This window comes from Alosa alosa, chromosome 24 (genome assembly GCF_017589495.1).
Source record: "Alosa alosa isolate M-15738 ecotype Scorff River chromosome 24, AALO_Geno_1.1, whole genome shotgun sequence".
NCBI classification, from domain to species: domain Eukaryota; kingdom Metazoa; phylum Chordata; class Actinopteri; order Clupeiformes; family Clupeidae; genus Alosa; species Alosa alosa.
Window position 1 is genome coordinate 20,072,688 of NC_063212.1, and position 12,474 is coordinate 20,085,161.

Genomic DNA, 12,474 nt, shown 5'->3' on the forward strand with positions numbered 1-12,474 from the left:
AATTCCCTTGTCTCTTCCAGTCATTAGTTCTCCCTTTCCCACTGCCATCTATAATCAACAAACAACTAGCTACACTTTACACACTTTAGCCGCTAGCCTAATAGGCTGACCGCTGTGTGTGTGTGTGTGTGTGTGTGTGCGCGCGCGCATGCGTGTGTGTGTGTGTTTGGGGATGCTGCACCAGGACGGTTAAATCGGAGCACCTCATGCTTGTTTTTATTTTTATTCAAAATCAGTAATGAAGGCTTCAAGCAGAGCAACTACTAAAGCAATGGCTGGTGGTGGTTCTGAACAGCACCGAATGGAGAGTTGTCAAGGAAACACATATAATTGTGTATACCACACCACACACACACACACACACACACTACCCCAGCCTGAGGCACAGATGCAATAACACTTACACTGCACTCAAAGCGCCAGCTTCAACCCATTAACCAAAAATTGCTTTGTTGAAACACAAAAAATGAGAGAGAGAGAGAGAGACTAAGTGAATCAGAATGGATGTGAGACAAAATTGCAAAATTACTACTTTCATGTGTTTAATATGTTCACAGATCACACTAACATCCCGTACTCCCACAACACACAACCTGTTGCTTCAGTGGCAGTTCCAGCAATCGGGTGCAAAACACAGAGCAGCTAAGATGAGAGTCCCCAGCCACACACACACACATACACACACACACACACACACACACACACACACACACACACACACACACACACACACACACACACACACATATGCACGCACACACCCTATCCTCCCAGGAAATCATCCTGTAGAGACGACAGCAACAGTGTTGCGATGTACTGAGGGTCCGTCGGCCTACCCCAGACTTCATTAGCGCAGTGAAAGTGATTTACGGAACGCAGATTAAAATTTAACAAAAGTGTTATTAATCTTTATTAAGCAAATTATGAGTGAGCGATACGGCTGCCAGAGCCGTCGCCCGGGCTACGAAGACTCGGAATATGAGATGAGGATCACCCACTAGTCTGAGAGAGAGAGAGACAGAGAGAGAGAGAGAGAGAGAGAGAGAGGGAGAGGGAGAGAGAGAGAGAGAGAGAGAGACCGAGAGAGAGAGAGAGAGAGAGAGAGAGAGAGAGAGAGAGAGAGAGAGTGAGTGAGGGAGAGAGAGAGAGAGAGAGAGGGAGAGAGAGGGAGCTCTGAAATCTGCCTGCAGCTCTTTGTATGGCTTCAAGATTCTACATTCCTCTCATTAGTGAGAATTGAGAGAGAGACCGAGAGAGAGAGACAGAGAGAGAGAGAGAGAGAGAGAGAGAGAGAGAGAGAGAGAGAGAGAGAGAGAGAGAGAGAGAGAGAGAGAGAGAGAGAGAGAGAGAGAGAGAGAGAGAGAGAGAGAGAGAGAGAGAGAGTGAGTGAGGTGGAGAATGATGTATGGAGAAAAGATAAGAAAAAGAAAGAGGCGTTGTTAGGGAAAGACAGTGAGGAGGAGGAAAAGATGGACAGAGGAAGAGAAAGGGAAGGAGAGAGAGAGGGAGAAAGAGAGAGAAGATGAGTGGTGAGGACACAACAGGAAGTGAGTCGACAGAGTGAGGGTGTGCATGCTGGTTAGAGGAGTAACATGGTGTGTGTGTGTGTGTGTGTGTGTGTGTGTGTGTGTGGTGTGTGGTGTGTGGTGTGTGGTGTGGGTGTGGGTGTGGGTGTGTGTGGGGTGGGGTGGGGCGGTTGGAAGCCCAAAGAAAGAAAAAAAAAACTGATGGAGTCACAGTGGTGGAGGTGGAGAAAGGAGGAGAGAGGAGAGGAGAGGTGGAGGGAGGAGAGGAGGAGAGAGGAGAGGAGAAGAAAGGAGGAGAGAGGAGAGAGAGGTGGAGGGAGGAGAGGAGGAGAGGAGAGGAGAAGAAAGGAGGAGAGGAGGAGAGAGGAGAGGAGAAGAAAGGAGGAGAGGAGGAGAAAGGAGGAGAGGAGGAGAGGAAGAAAGGAGGAGAGGAGGAGAGGGGAGGAGAAAGGAGGAGAGAGGAGAGAAGAAAGGAGGAAAGGAGGAGAGGAGAGAGAAGAAAGGAGGAGAGAGGAGAGGAGAAGAAAGGAGGAGAAGAGGAGAGGAGGAGAAAGGAGGAGAGGAGAAGAAAGGAGGAGAGGAGGAGAGGAGAAGAAAGGAGGAGAGGAGGAGAGGAGGAGAGGAGAAGAAAGGAGGAGAGGAGGAGAGGAGAAGAAAGGAGGAGAGGAGGAGAGAGGAGAGAGAAGAAAGAGGAGAGAGGAGAGGAGAAGAAAGGAGGAGAGGAGGAGAGGAGAAGAAAGGAGGAGAGGAGGAGAGAGGAGAGAGAGAGGAGAGGAGAAGAAAGGAGGAGAGGAGGAGGAGGAGAAGAAAGGAGGAGAGGAGGAGAGAGGAGAGGAGAAGAAAGGAGGAGAGGTGGAGGGAGGAGAGGAGAAGAAAGGAGGAGAGGAGGAGAGAGGAGAGAAGAAAGGAGGAGAGGTGGAGGGAGGAGAGGAGAAGAAAGGAGGAGAGGAGAGAGAGAGGAGAAGAAAGGAGGAGAGGTGGAGGGGAGGAGAGGAGAAGAAAGGAGGAGAGGAGGAGAGGAGAGAGAAGAAAGAGGAGAGGAGAAGAAAGGAGGAGAGGAGGAAGAGAGGAGGAGAGGAGGAGAGGAGAAGAAAGGAGGAGAGGAGGAGAGAGGAGAGGAGAAGAAAGGAGGAGAGGAGGAGAGAGGAGGAGAAGAAAGGAGGAGAGGTGGAGGGAGGAGAGGAGAAGAAAGGAGGAGAGGAGAAGAGAGATTGGGCTGGTGAGAGCAGCGATGAAGATATTTAAAGACAAGAGGAAGTGAGAGTGTGAGAGTCACAGAGAAAAGATTTGGTTGTCAAGATGGAGATGGGAAAAGAGTGACATAACAAAGTGGAAGGAGAGAGAGAGAGAGAGAGAGAGAGAGAGAGGAATACTGAAAGAATGAGGATAATGAGAGAGATAGACTGCCGGTTGAGTTGGAGAGAAAAAATAAAATGGAGAGAGAGAGAGAAAATCAGTGGAATAGAGAAAGGGAGGATAGGCATGTTGAAATTATCACAGGATTAACTCAGAAAATATGGGATAGCGAGAAACAGGCAAGAGGCTGGAGAGAAAAAAGAGATAGAGAAAGATACTGCTGGAATGATGAATATGTGTTAGACTAATGCAGGAGAAAGGGATAGAATGAGATATAGAGAGAGTGATAGAGAAAAGGCAAGGAATAAAACTGTACAGAGTGGAGATGTAGAGGCAACTGAGGGGTGATCTCACACTACTTAATTTTCCACTACCACGCCTGTTGTTGTGTGTGTGTGTGTGTGAGATAGAGAGAGAGAGAGAGAGAGAGAGAGAAATAGAGAGATTGTGTGTGTGTGAGTGTGTGTGGGAGAGTGTCAGAGTATATGTGTGGAAGAGAGAGAGATTGTGTGTGTGGGTGGGTGTGTGTGTGGGTGGGAAAGTGTCAGAGTAGAAGTGTGTGTGTGTGTGTGTGAGAGAGAGAGAGAGAGAAGAAGGGAGAGAGAGAGAGCAATTAAGCCGGTGTAATTGCTTCTGCTAATAAACACACAGGCGATGATTACAAGTGATGGTGAAGTAAATCAACTCGGGGCCTGAGTATGCTCCTCGCACCACCCTCCCCAGCGCTAATAAATCACAGGCCTGGGGGGGGGGAAGTAATAGCAGTGGGCGAGCCCTCATCCAGACACATGTGTGAATTCCACCTCCCTAAATCGGTCCTCACACCTTTCAAACAGCTAGTCTGTATTTTTTGTCCGAAACTGTTCGATACGAAAAAATCGATTAGAAATTACATACGACATTACGAAATTACATTTTGAGGCAGTGTAGTGCCAGGACATGAGGTTTCTTAATGCAACAGATTGTATTTGACGGGCCGAAAAAGCATATGTGCAGTTATGGATTTTAACGGGCAAATGCCTTTAACCTCCGAGCTTCCAGTAAGCAACAGGGAGGTAAACAGAACAGATATTCATAACAAAACAAGATGGCAGCGAACACCCTCCCATTCTCTCTCTCTCACTGTACACACACACCCTCACACTTACAAAAACAATATAGCACTGAACCTTCAGCCAGTAGAATGCTCAGCAGTCCATATTGATTGTGTGCAGCGATAAATCCCTGAACTGGTCAGCAGTGCACAGATGAGGATTCAGGCCTTGGGTAAATAGTAAACATCAGGAGAGAAAAAATAAAACTCACAAGCTTAGACCTCACCAGTGGTCCATACTCACTTGATCTGTTTCTCTCTAAGGTGGCCTTCACACCGGGTCTGTTTAACTGGACCGTACCCGAATGTGATTACTCCCCCTTAGCCCGGACCCAGCTGGCCTCCGTTCACATTACATTTTTGTTTGCGGACCCGGGTCCGTTTATGTCATAAACGCTAGCTTCTATTTACCAACATTGCTTAGCTACATCACAAAAATGGCAGTTTTGGAACAGATAGCATTCGAACTGCACCGGAGTTCTAACAAACCGTACCCCAGACCCCGTTTTTCTAGCGGACCCTGGTCCACACCTGCGTTCAGTAGACAGCGTTCACATTAACAAAAATCACCGAACCATCGGTCCAACCGCGTCCGGACCAAACGGTCTAGTGTGAATGCGCCTTAAGGTAGCATCTGGGAAAGGCCATGATATCAAACTTTTGTTCGCTAAATAAAAGTCTACACCTAATGGATGTCATTCTAAAGGACAGTGAACAGAAAAGATTGTTTGGATACGAATACACAGCGCGTGTCTCGCTCGGTCTATGTGTATAGGAGTGCTCAGGGATCACTACCCATTTGTATATAAATTAGAGCCCCGCTTTAAAGATCTCAAGTAGACATGAGAGTGAATTTGTGTAGACGCTGACCCTGGACTCTCAAGCTCTGAGCTGAAGCAAATAAATTCAAAGTTATTTTTACAGTCGATAACAATGGAAATGGCCTCAGTGCTCTTTGCAGAAGCTTGAATCTGATCCTGCTTAGAGCACTAACACTGACTGATGGTAGCATGGGAAACCTACTTTTTGGGGGGCTTTTTTTGCATTTTGTTGATAGAGAGCACTGAAGAGTGAGAGAGAGAGAGAGAGAGAGAGAGAGAGAGAGAGAGAGATGGGATCGGGAGATGGGGGTCGGGAAATGACCCGGGTCGGACTCGCACCCTGGACGCTGTAGCCAGTTGCACCACAGTCGCTCCCTGGGGAAACTTAATTTTAACAGGAAGAAACCTTGAGCAGATCCCAGCTCAGACAGGGTGCCCATCTGCTTGGAAGCAGAGCTGTTTAGACCCAGCTAGGCCAGACTGTCAATCACACACACCGCGTATGAAGAGATAGGGAATCCAATCTCCATGAAACTGTACGTACTGGTGGCATAGTTAAAGTAAAAGAGACATCAACAGATCTTCTGCTGATCAAACAGATGTTCTGCTGTTGTTTGTTGTTCATCACAAATATATATATATATATTTTTTTTTTTGTAATTTAATGTCTATGAGTCACAGGCACATAGCAATATCAAATCTGAATTCCTCCATGTCCTTTGTTATTTGCTGTTTATCTTTTGCTCCTCCTCGGTCACAGATATAGCAATGTGACATGTTTATCATCATCACCACTGTTGTTATAGGTGTTGATTGTTGTCCTTTAAATTTGACGTTGTGGAAGGGAGTCACAAACACATAGCAATGTTGACAAGTATTTTCTTCTGTCATCCACTGTTGTATTTTTATTTTTATTCATTTTTGTTACTCTTTAATTTCGATGATGTTGAAAAGAGCCTCAGACACATGGCAATATGAAATGTGAATTTGAAGTCCTCCACATCATTAGAGCGATGGGCTGCCTGGCAAAGATATGCGTCGTGAATCACGGCCCGGCTGACGAGAGCAGAGACTACAAAGCCGGGCCATTTGTGTGCGGCGGCTACATAATGCTCATTAACACGTAAACAGATCCAGCCGTACCCGGAGGAGAATTTTAATTAAATCCTGTTTCCTGGAATACTAATAATAATAATAGAATAACACCACAAACTAAGGTGCTCTTCAACTAAGAGCAGCGTGATTTGCATGAAAGCGGAAGATGAGAGAGAAAGAGAGTAACTGGAGGAAAAATACACCATCCTCCCTAGCAACAACAGCAAAAAAAAAAAACATGAACAGAAAAGTAGATTGTTTCATAATTCAGTGACATACATTTGAGAAGAAAAGGGAAAACAAACAAAAACAAAATACAAAGAATTAATTTGGTTGAATCTGGCTTGCAGCTGACACTGTACACCCCCCCCCATTCCCTGCCCACACCCCATTCTCTATGTGTGACACATAAGCTACCAGCCATTAGTTTCATAACAGTAATCCGCTATCCTACGGAAGGCCCCTCGATAGTTGACTTGGTAATTGCTTCATGATACTGCAGTGGCCCCTGTGAGCATTCAATTGAGAAACGCCTCACCTCATAAATTGCAGCTGAGAGAGGAATAATCAGGAAATGCATGCCGCCTGTAGACATCAATTTAAGCAGAACAGGCCAAACATGTATAATGCAGTGTTGTACACAAGCAGAAACAGAGAAGGGAAAAAAGAGAAGAGAGGGAGAAAAAAGAAGGATAAAGTTTTTATTCATTATATATATATATATATATATATATATATATATATATATATATATATATATATATATTAGATAATGAGTTCAGATCTCACAATCTCACATAGCATTTGCTATGCTGAAGCAGTAACAGATCATTAATAGTGTGTGTGTGTGTGTGTGTGTGTGATAGAAAGAGTAGCAAGAGAATAAGAGATGTGGGCCAACATTAATCACCTCTGTTCTACAAAACATAAACATGGTGGCGTAGAGGCACATCTTGAGATCAAGAGACAGCAGAAGAAGAAGAATTCAACCAGATTTCATATCCATTCCAGTTATCCTCTTCCAGCATTTGAATGATAATGGTCAGAGACTAGATAAGAAGATACACAATATGCCCATGTTCAAGGTCATTTCACTAACATATCTGTCATAATCTTTTTGAATGTTAGTGGTCAGATTTTGGCTAGATTAGAAAACATACAGAATGCGTCTTAGGTCCTCTTACGGGCAACTCTTCAATGTGACCCATTTGAACGATAGACAATGATATGCCTAGATGGATAATAGGATACAGTATGTCTGTGCACCAGGTCATTGTAGTAAAATGTTTTGTTGTCTTTTTGCATTTTTCTCCTGAACAGCTAAGAGCTGGAGAGACTGCAGCCATCATTGCCCGTGAGCTGTCGGATCTGACCAAAGGCCATATGCACCCGGGGGACATCAGCTACACCGTCAGGGCCATGGGTCAGCTGGTGGAGCTGCTGGACGTGCAGCTGAGGAACCTCACCCCCGGGGGGAAAGATAGCGCAGCCCGCAGCCTCAATAAGGTAGGCCACACGTACCGCGCTAATGCTAACCAACTGCCAGCTACCCTGTGGTTATGAACCAGCTAGAGACCTTTTCTGTTTATTGGAAAGGGTGCTTGTATAACTGTGTTTTTTGTCTCTGCCTGTCCCAATTAAAGGTGTTTTATTAGCTTGCATTGCCCGTGTTAGCATTGATCTCATGTTCCTCTCATCCATGGAGACAGAAGGGGCAGTAGTGTAGAAAAGAAAAAAAAACAAGTTGTCAGAAATGGCCAGAACAGTTTCAACGTTTACTTTGTGTTGTGACACATTTATTTATTTAATTCTTTACTTTTTACTGTTTTTTTTTTTTTTTTTTTTTTTTCTTCCTCCACCGTGGCAAAAGGCAGCAGCTTACCTGTCAAGCCAACTAACTTCCCAGAGGGATAACGTTTTATACTCTCGTCTTTTGCTCTGCTACAGCCCTGGGAGAAAAAAAAAACACTTCAAATACACTCAAACCTGAACAGCGGGACTTCGTTTTAATGAAGACTGCCTCCGTCAGACTCTTGGCCCCCACCATGTTCGCTACACCTTGGGTTGTAGAGAAGCTACCGCAGAGATAACCCTTAGCCCAAAAGGAGAAAAAAAACTAAACTAAATATGACAGACATAATGTCTGATACAGTTTTAGCCTAATTATGCAAGAGAACTGAGGCATATTATTATTGCAGATTTTGTTCAGGCAGGAAGAGGGCAAGCCGCCATGTCAGGCATATCTAATTTGCGAAGTGTGCAGCATGGGATGCCTTTCACCCATGAAGCCCGGCATGCAACTATTTTGAATATGCATTCGAGTGCACCGCAAAGCATCCGCACAGATTTGGGCCGACAGTAATGCATTCGGTTCACCGTTTCAGCAGGCATCGGTGGGGAGGGGAAGGGCAGCCATCGGTGGGTGTTCTAAACGGCAACCGCTAATTTGCCGTGGCAGTTTGCCTTGCCGCGGGACGCCCCGACAAGTATACCTGTTTGCAAATCACAGTTTGATAACTTTGCTCTGTCTCCGCACCGCCTCCAGTATTACTCAGTAAGAACCCACAGTGAGATATTGAATGTTAAATATATATAAATATATGTTTATTGAATATATACATGTGTCTAATAAATAATAATGAAGTCTCATATCCGGTCATAGTGTTTTCCCTCTTAAATCTCTCCCATGATTTTATAATTAGAGCTGGGGGAGTATGTGTTGGTCCCTAACTGAAACTACCAGGAGGTGATTAATTTTACCCTAATTAGCAACTCTTGTGCGAAGCCTGAATTCTCCCAATGCACTTCAAATTGAACTCCATGGAAGCAGTGGGACAGCAGACTCAAAGTTTAACGACTTATCTCATGTGCTTTGAGCTGTTTTCCAAAAATCTGTGAATGTATTGAGTATCGGTGCTTGCTCTATAAACTCCTGCATTTAAAGCACACATGGACAGACTCTCCAAGAAGACAGAGAAGACAAAGTTGAAATCCTACAGCTCTCCACTATCGAAAATCAGTGAACTGTTGCCTGACCTCAAAACAACTTCCTTCTGAGGACATAGTGCGAAAGAAGACGTCTGAATGATTGACAGCATTTAACTCACCGACAATTCACTTTCTAGGAGTCTTAAACCTGCCATACCTTTCCACCACATGTTTTCCTTCTGCCCATGTGCCTCCTGTTCACTGTTGCTGTCTCTAAGCTCATATTACTCCGATAGAAAGTATCAGGGAAGATTAGCTGGTCCTCCACGATATAGGAATTCCAGGACCATGGCCAGCTACCAAGCCAAAAGTGTTATTCTCAACACTCTAAATGAAGCACTCTGATAGACAAATTAGTGAATTGAGATTTAACAATCGCTCGAACCACGAGCTACCACTGTTAAGAACACGGTCAGACAACAGTTGCCCTAACAGGAAGTGGCCAGAGTGGCCTGTGACAGTGATTGGTTCACAGTGGTGTTCCGTCACCGTTTCATGCGGGAGTCTTTAGCCTCTCTGAGTCTAGACAGCAGTGGGCACGTGCCAACCAGCACCGAAATGAACAGCTCTCTCTCTCTCTCTCTCTCTCTCTCTCTCTCTCTCTCTCTCTCTCTCTCTCTCTCTCTCTCTCCCTCCATCCTTCTCTCTCTCCTCACAATTGAATTACTTCACCCACTCATTAGTCAGTGGTGCCAGAGCACGAACCAATTCACTCAGTGCTCTACAAGATGCTCCAGTGAACCAAATGCCAGAATTGTTTGTTTTTTGTGTGTGAAAATAAAAACAGAAGGGATCAAAAATCATTGCCAGTTCCGATGTTTATTTACTGGCAAACCTCACATTGAGAGACTCCATGACGTCAATGTCTTGTGTGTCACACAATTTCGTTTAGACTTTGGAGCACGCACAGCATACTGTCTAGGTAACTTTTCATAATTTAGATGCTACAGAAGGATAAGAACAAGATGAAGGCATCACTGTAGTGTCACCTCCAGACGTTGAATGTCAATGTTTCAGACGTTTAATGTTAAGAGCGATCACAATCCTACGCTGCGCTCAATTTTACAGGCTCCATCTCGTTTGTACATTTGAGTGACACGTATCATCGCATATGTGTGATGTGAGAAACTCTCTCATCTGATTTGATCTGATTCTGGCTCCAATCTGGCCCAAATCTGGAGGTTTCTGTCTCTCTCTCTTTCTCTTTCTCTCTCTCTCTCTCTCTCTCTCTCTCGCTCAAGGTCATCATCAGCCTCTCTTCCGCTGTCGCTCCTGGCTTAATCCGCCTTCTCGTTTCCGCCGGCGAACACGGATCCTTATGCCGTCCACGTCGAACTCTCGAGTTCAATCACTTGAGTGTAATCTGCTAAGCGCTAACCGAATTAAAGATTCCTTTGATAGCAGAGCACAATGGGCTTTGCCTGGAGACAATGCCAGGATTGAGGTGGCAAACAGCAAGCTCTGTGCCACTTTTCACGATCAAAGAGGCCCGCAAGGTTCGACCAAGCAGGGGTTTTAGAGAAGTGGGGCTGTGATATGTGGTGGAGAGCGCTTTGTGGGAAGGTGGCATCCGTGGAAAGGTCACCCAAGGATCTTGTTAGCATTGGACAGCCTCTAGCAGAGAAGCCTTAAACTGTCCCTTTTTGTTGTTGTTTTTTGTTTGTTCAGACAATTTCACAGTGTAAGCAGGTTTTCTGCCTCCTGGTTTCTTACCTCCTAATTAAATGGCTCTTTGCTATAAATATGATCATCAAAGGTTTTGTTTTCCCCTATGTTAACCGTTTTACTCTGCCCTGTCGCTAGGTTAGCCTTCTAATATGTGGGATTTAAACTTTAATTTTGTGATATCCTGTCAAGCTTATAGAAAATTGCTCTTGCTCTTTGAGAGAGATTTTTGGGTCAAACATTGATGTATTTTCTTTCTGTTCTCTGCTCTTCTCTCTTTAATTCTCCCTCTCTCTCCCTCTCTCCCTCTCTCTCTCCCTCTCTCTCTCCTCTCTCTCTCTCTCTCCTCTCTCTCTCTCTCTCTTTCTCTCTCTCTCTCTCCCTCTCTCTCTCTCTCTCTCTCTCTCTCTTTCATCAGTAGAACATACAGTAACCTTGAATCAGAAGACATGTCTTTGCTCAATCCCCTCTTGAATACATGTGATGGATTTTTGTGCTAATTAAGATTTTTTTTTTCTCTCTTTTTTTTCTTGGGTTTCCTTTGAGCAATAATTGTAAAGAATGTACTCACACTTCTCATGGAGTTGAAGGAAAATGGGAGGCAATTAATTGATGAAATTAATGATGGCTATTTTGCTCTACATAATTGTTTATTTATCTATTAAGGTGCCTATTCAGTAGTACATAAAACCTTCCTCTTTATTTTATATATATTCATTTATTTATATTTACTGTACATACTTATCTTGTCACTCTGTATGTCTTGTTAGTGTCATAGAGCACTGTGTGTTGCTGTATCCGTGGTAACTATGTGACCTCATAGAGCGCTGTGTGTTGCTGTATCCGTAGTAACTATGTGACCTCTTTGGGGTTTTCAGCTGCAGAAGCGAGAGCGAGCGTGCCGCTTTTTCGTCCAGGTATTTCCTAATAATTCCCCAATTTACCACCCTCGGCCTTGCTGTTGCCGCGGCAGCCTCCCCACCCCATCCCTCGCTTATTCTCATGGTGCAGCTTCGCATTTCTCCTCCTCTCCCTTTGGGAAGCTTCGGCGTTTCTCTGCCACGCATTTGTGATGTTATGTGCTTGGTTATCATTTCCACATTCATGACACACCTCGAACAAACTTTTTTTTAAATTATTTTCAGGGACAAATTGCTAATGTCCAAATCACCCACCCCCTAAAAAAATAACACCCCCAAACCGGTTCCTATGATGCATGCAGAATGTCTTCACCATTTGTCTTTTATGCTTTTCAGATAAAGTATTTATTCACTCTTGCGTTTGACAAAGGCTGCTTTGCACTGTGTTTCCCACAACTCTCCCGTCGCCTCTTCTAGTCATCCATTCCGTCTCCACTGAGCATGCCCAGAATGATAATGTCTCCTTAATACCACTGGTTCCCTGGTTTTTGCGTTGCTGGTCTGTTGCTATGGGAGACTAGCTCGAGGAAATGGAGCGACGCGAAAGCCTGCGGATGCTTCTTTTTGAAAGCCATTGCACATGGCGACCACAGACAGGATTTTCTGGCGGTGTTATTTGTCATTTAGTGTGACAAGTGGGGAAAACGCATCTGCCTGTCGTCCCAGCCAACCCTGCCAGCGGCACTACACAAGGAAATGATTCACTTAGCTTTGGATATGATGGACACGGAAAGCTGGCCTCCTCACAGTCTATGACAGCACATTAATATAAGCGGAGGTTTCTATTCGGTGTCTCCCACCAGTAATATTTCATCCAACTCAATGGCATGAGTTTGTTTTGTCTTCTATAGAAGTAACACAAAGACAAAGGTGATTACAAAATCAAAATGAAGTTGCAGCCTTTTTTTAAGGGCCACTGAAGTAGCAGCAGCAGGCCAAACTCACAGCTCGAGTTTCTAGCATATTCCATGAGAAGCAACGGAAGCTATGGAAGATGGTGATTAAACAAA

The 12,474-nt window shown here is 44.7% G+C and overlaps 1 protein-coding gene across 1 annotated transcript in view; it reads left to right on the forward strand.

Moving 5' to 3' along the window:
- Positions 1 to 12,474, forward strand: part of LOC125289129 (adhesion G protein-coupled receptor L3-like) — a 294,210-nt gene that overhangs the window by 200,201 nt on the left and 81,535 nt on the right. Inside the window, exons 10-11 of the mRNA XM_048235824.1 lie at positions 7,212 to 7,397; positions 11,423 to 11,461. Coding sequence (XP_048091781.1) covers positions 7,212 to 7,397; positions 11,423 to 11,461 — 225 coding nt within the window. The remainder of the gene's footprint in view (positions 1 to 7,211; positions 7,398 to 11,422; positions 11,462 to 12,474) is intronic.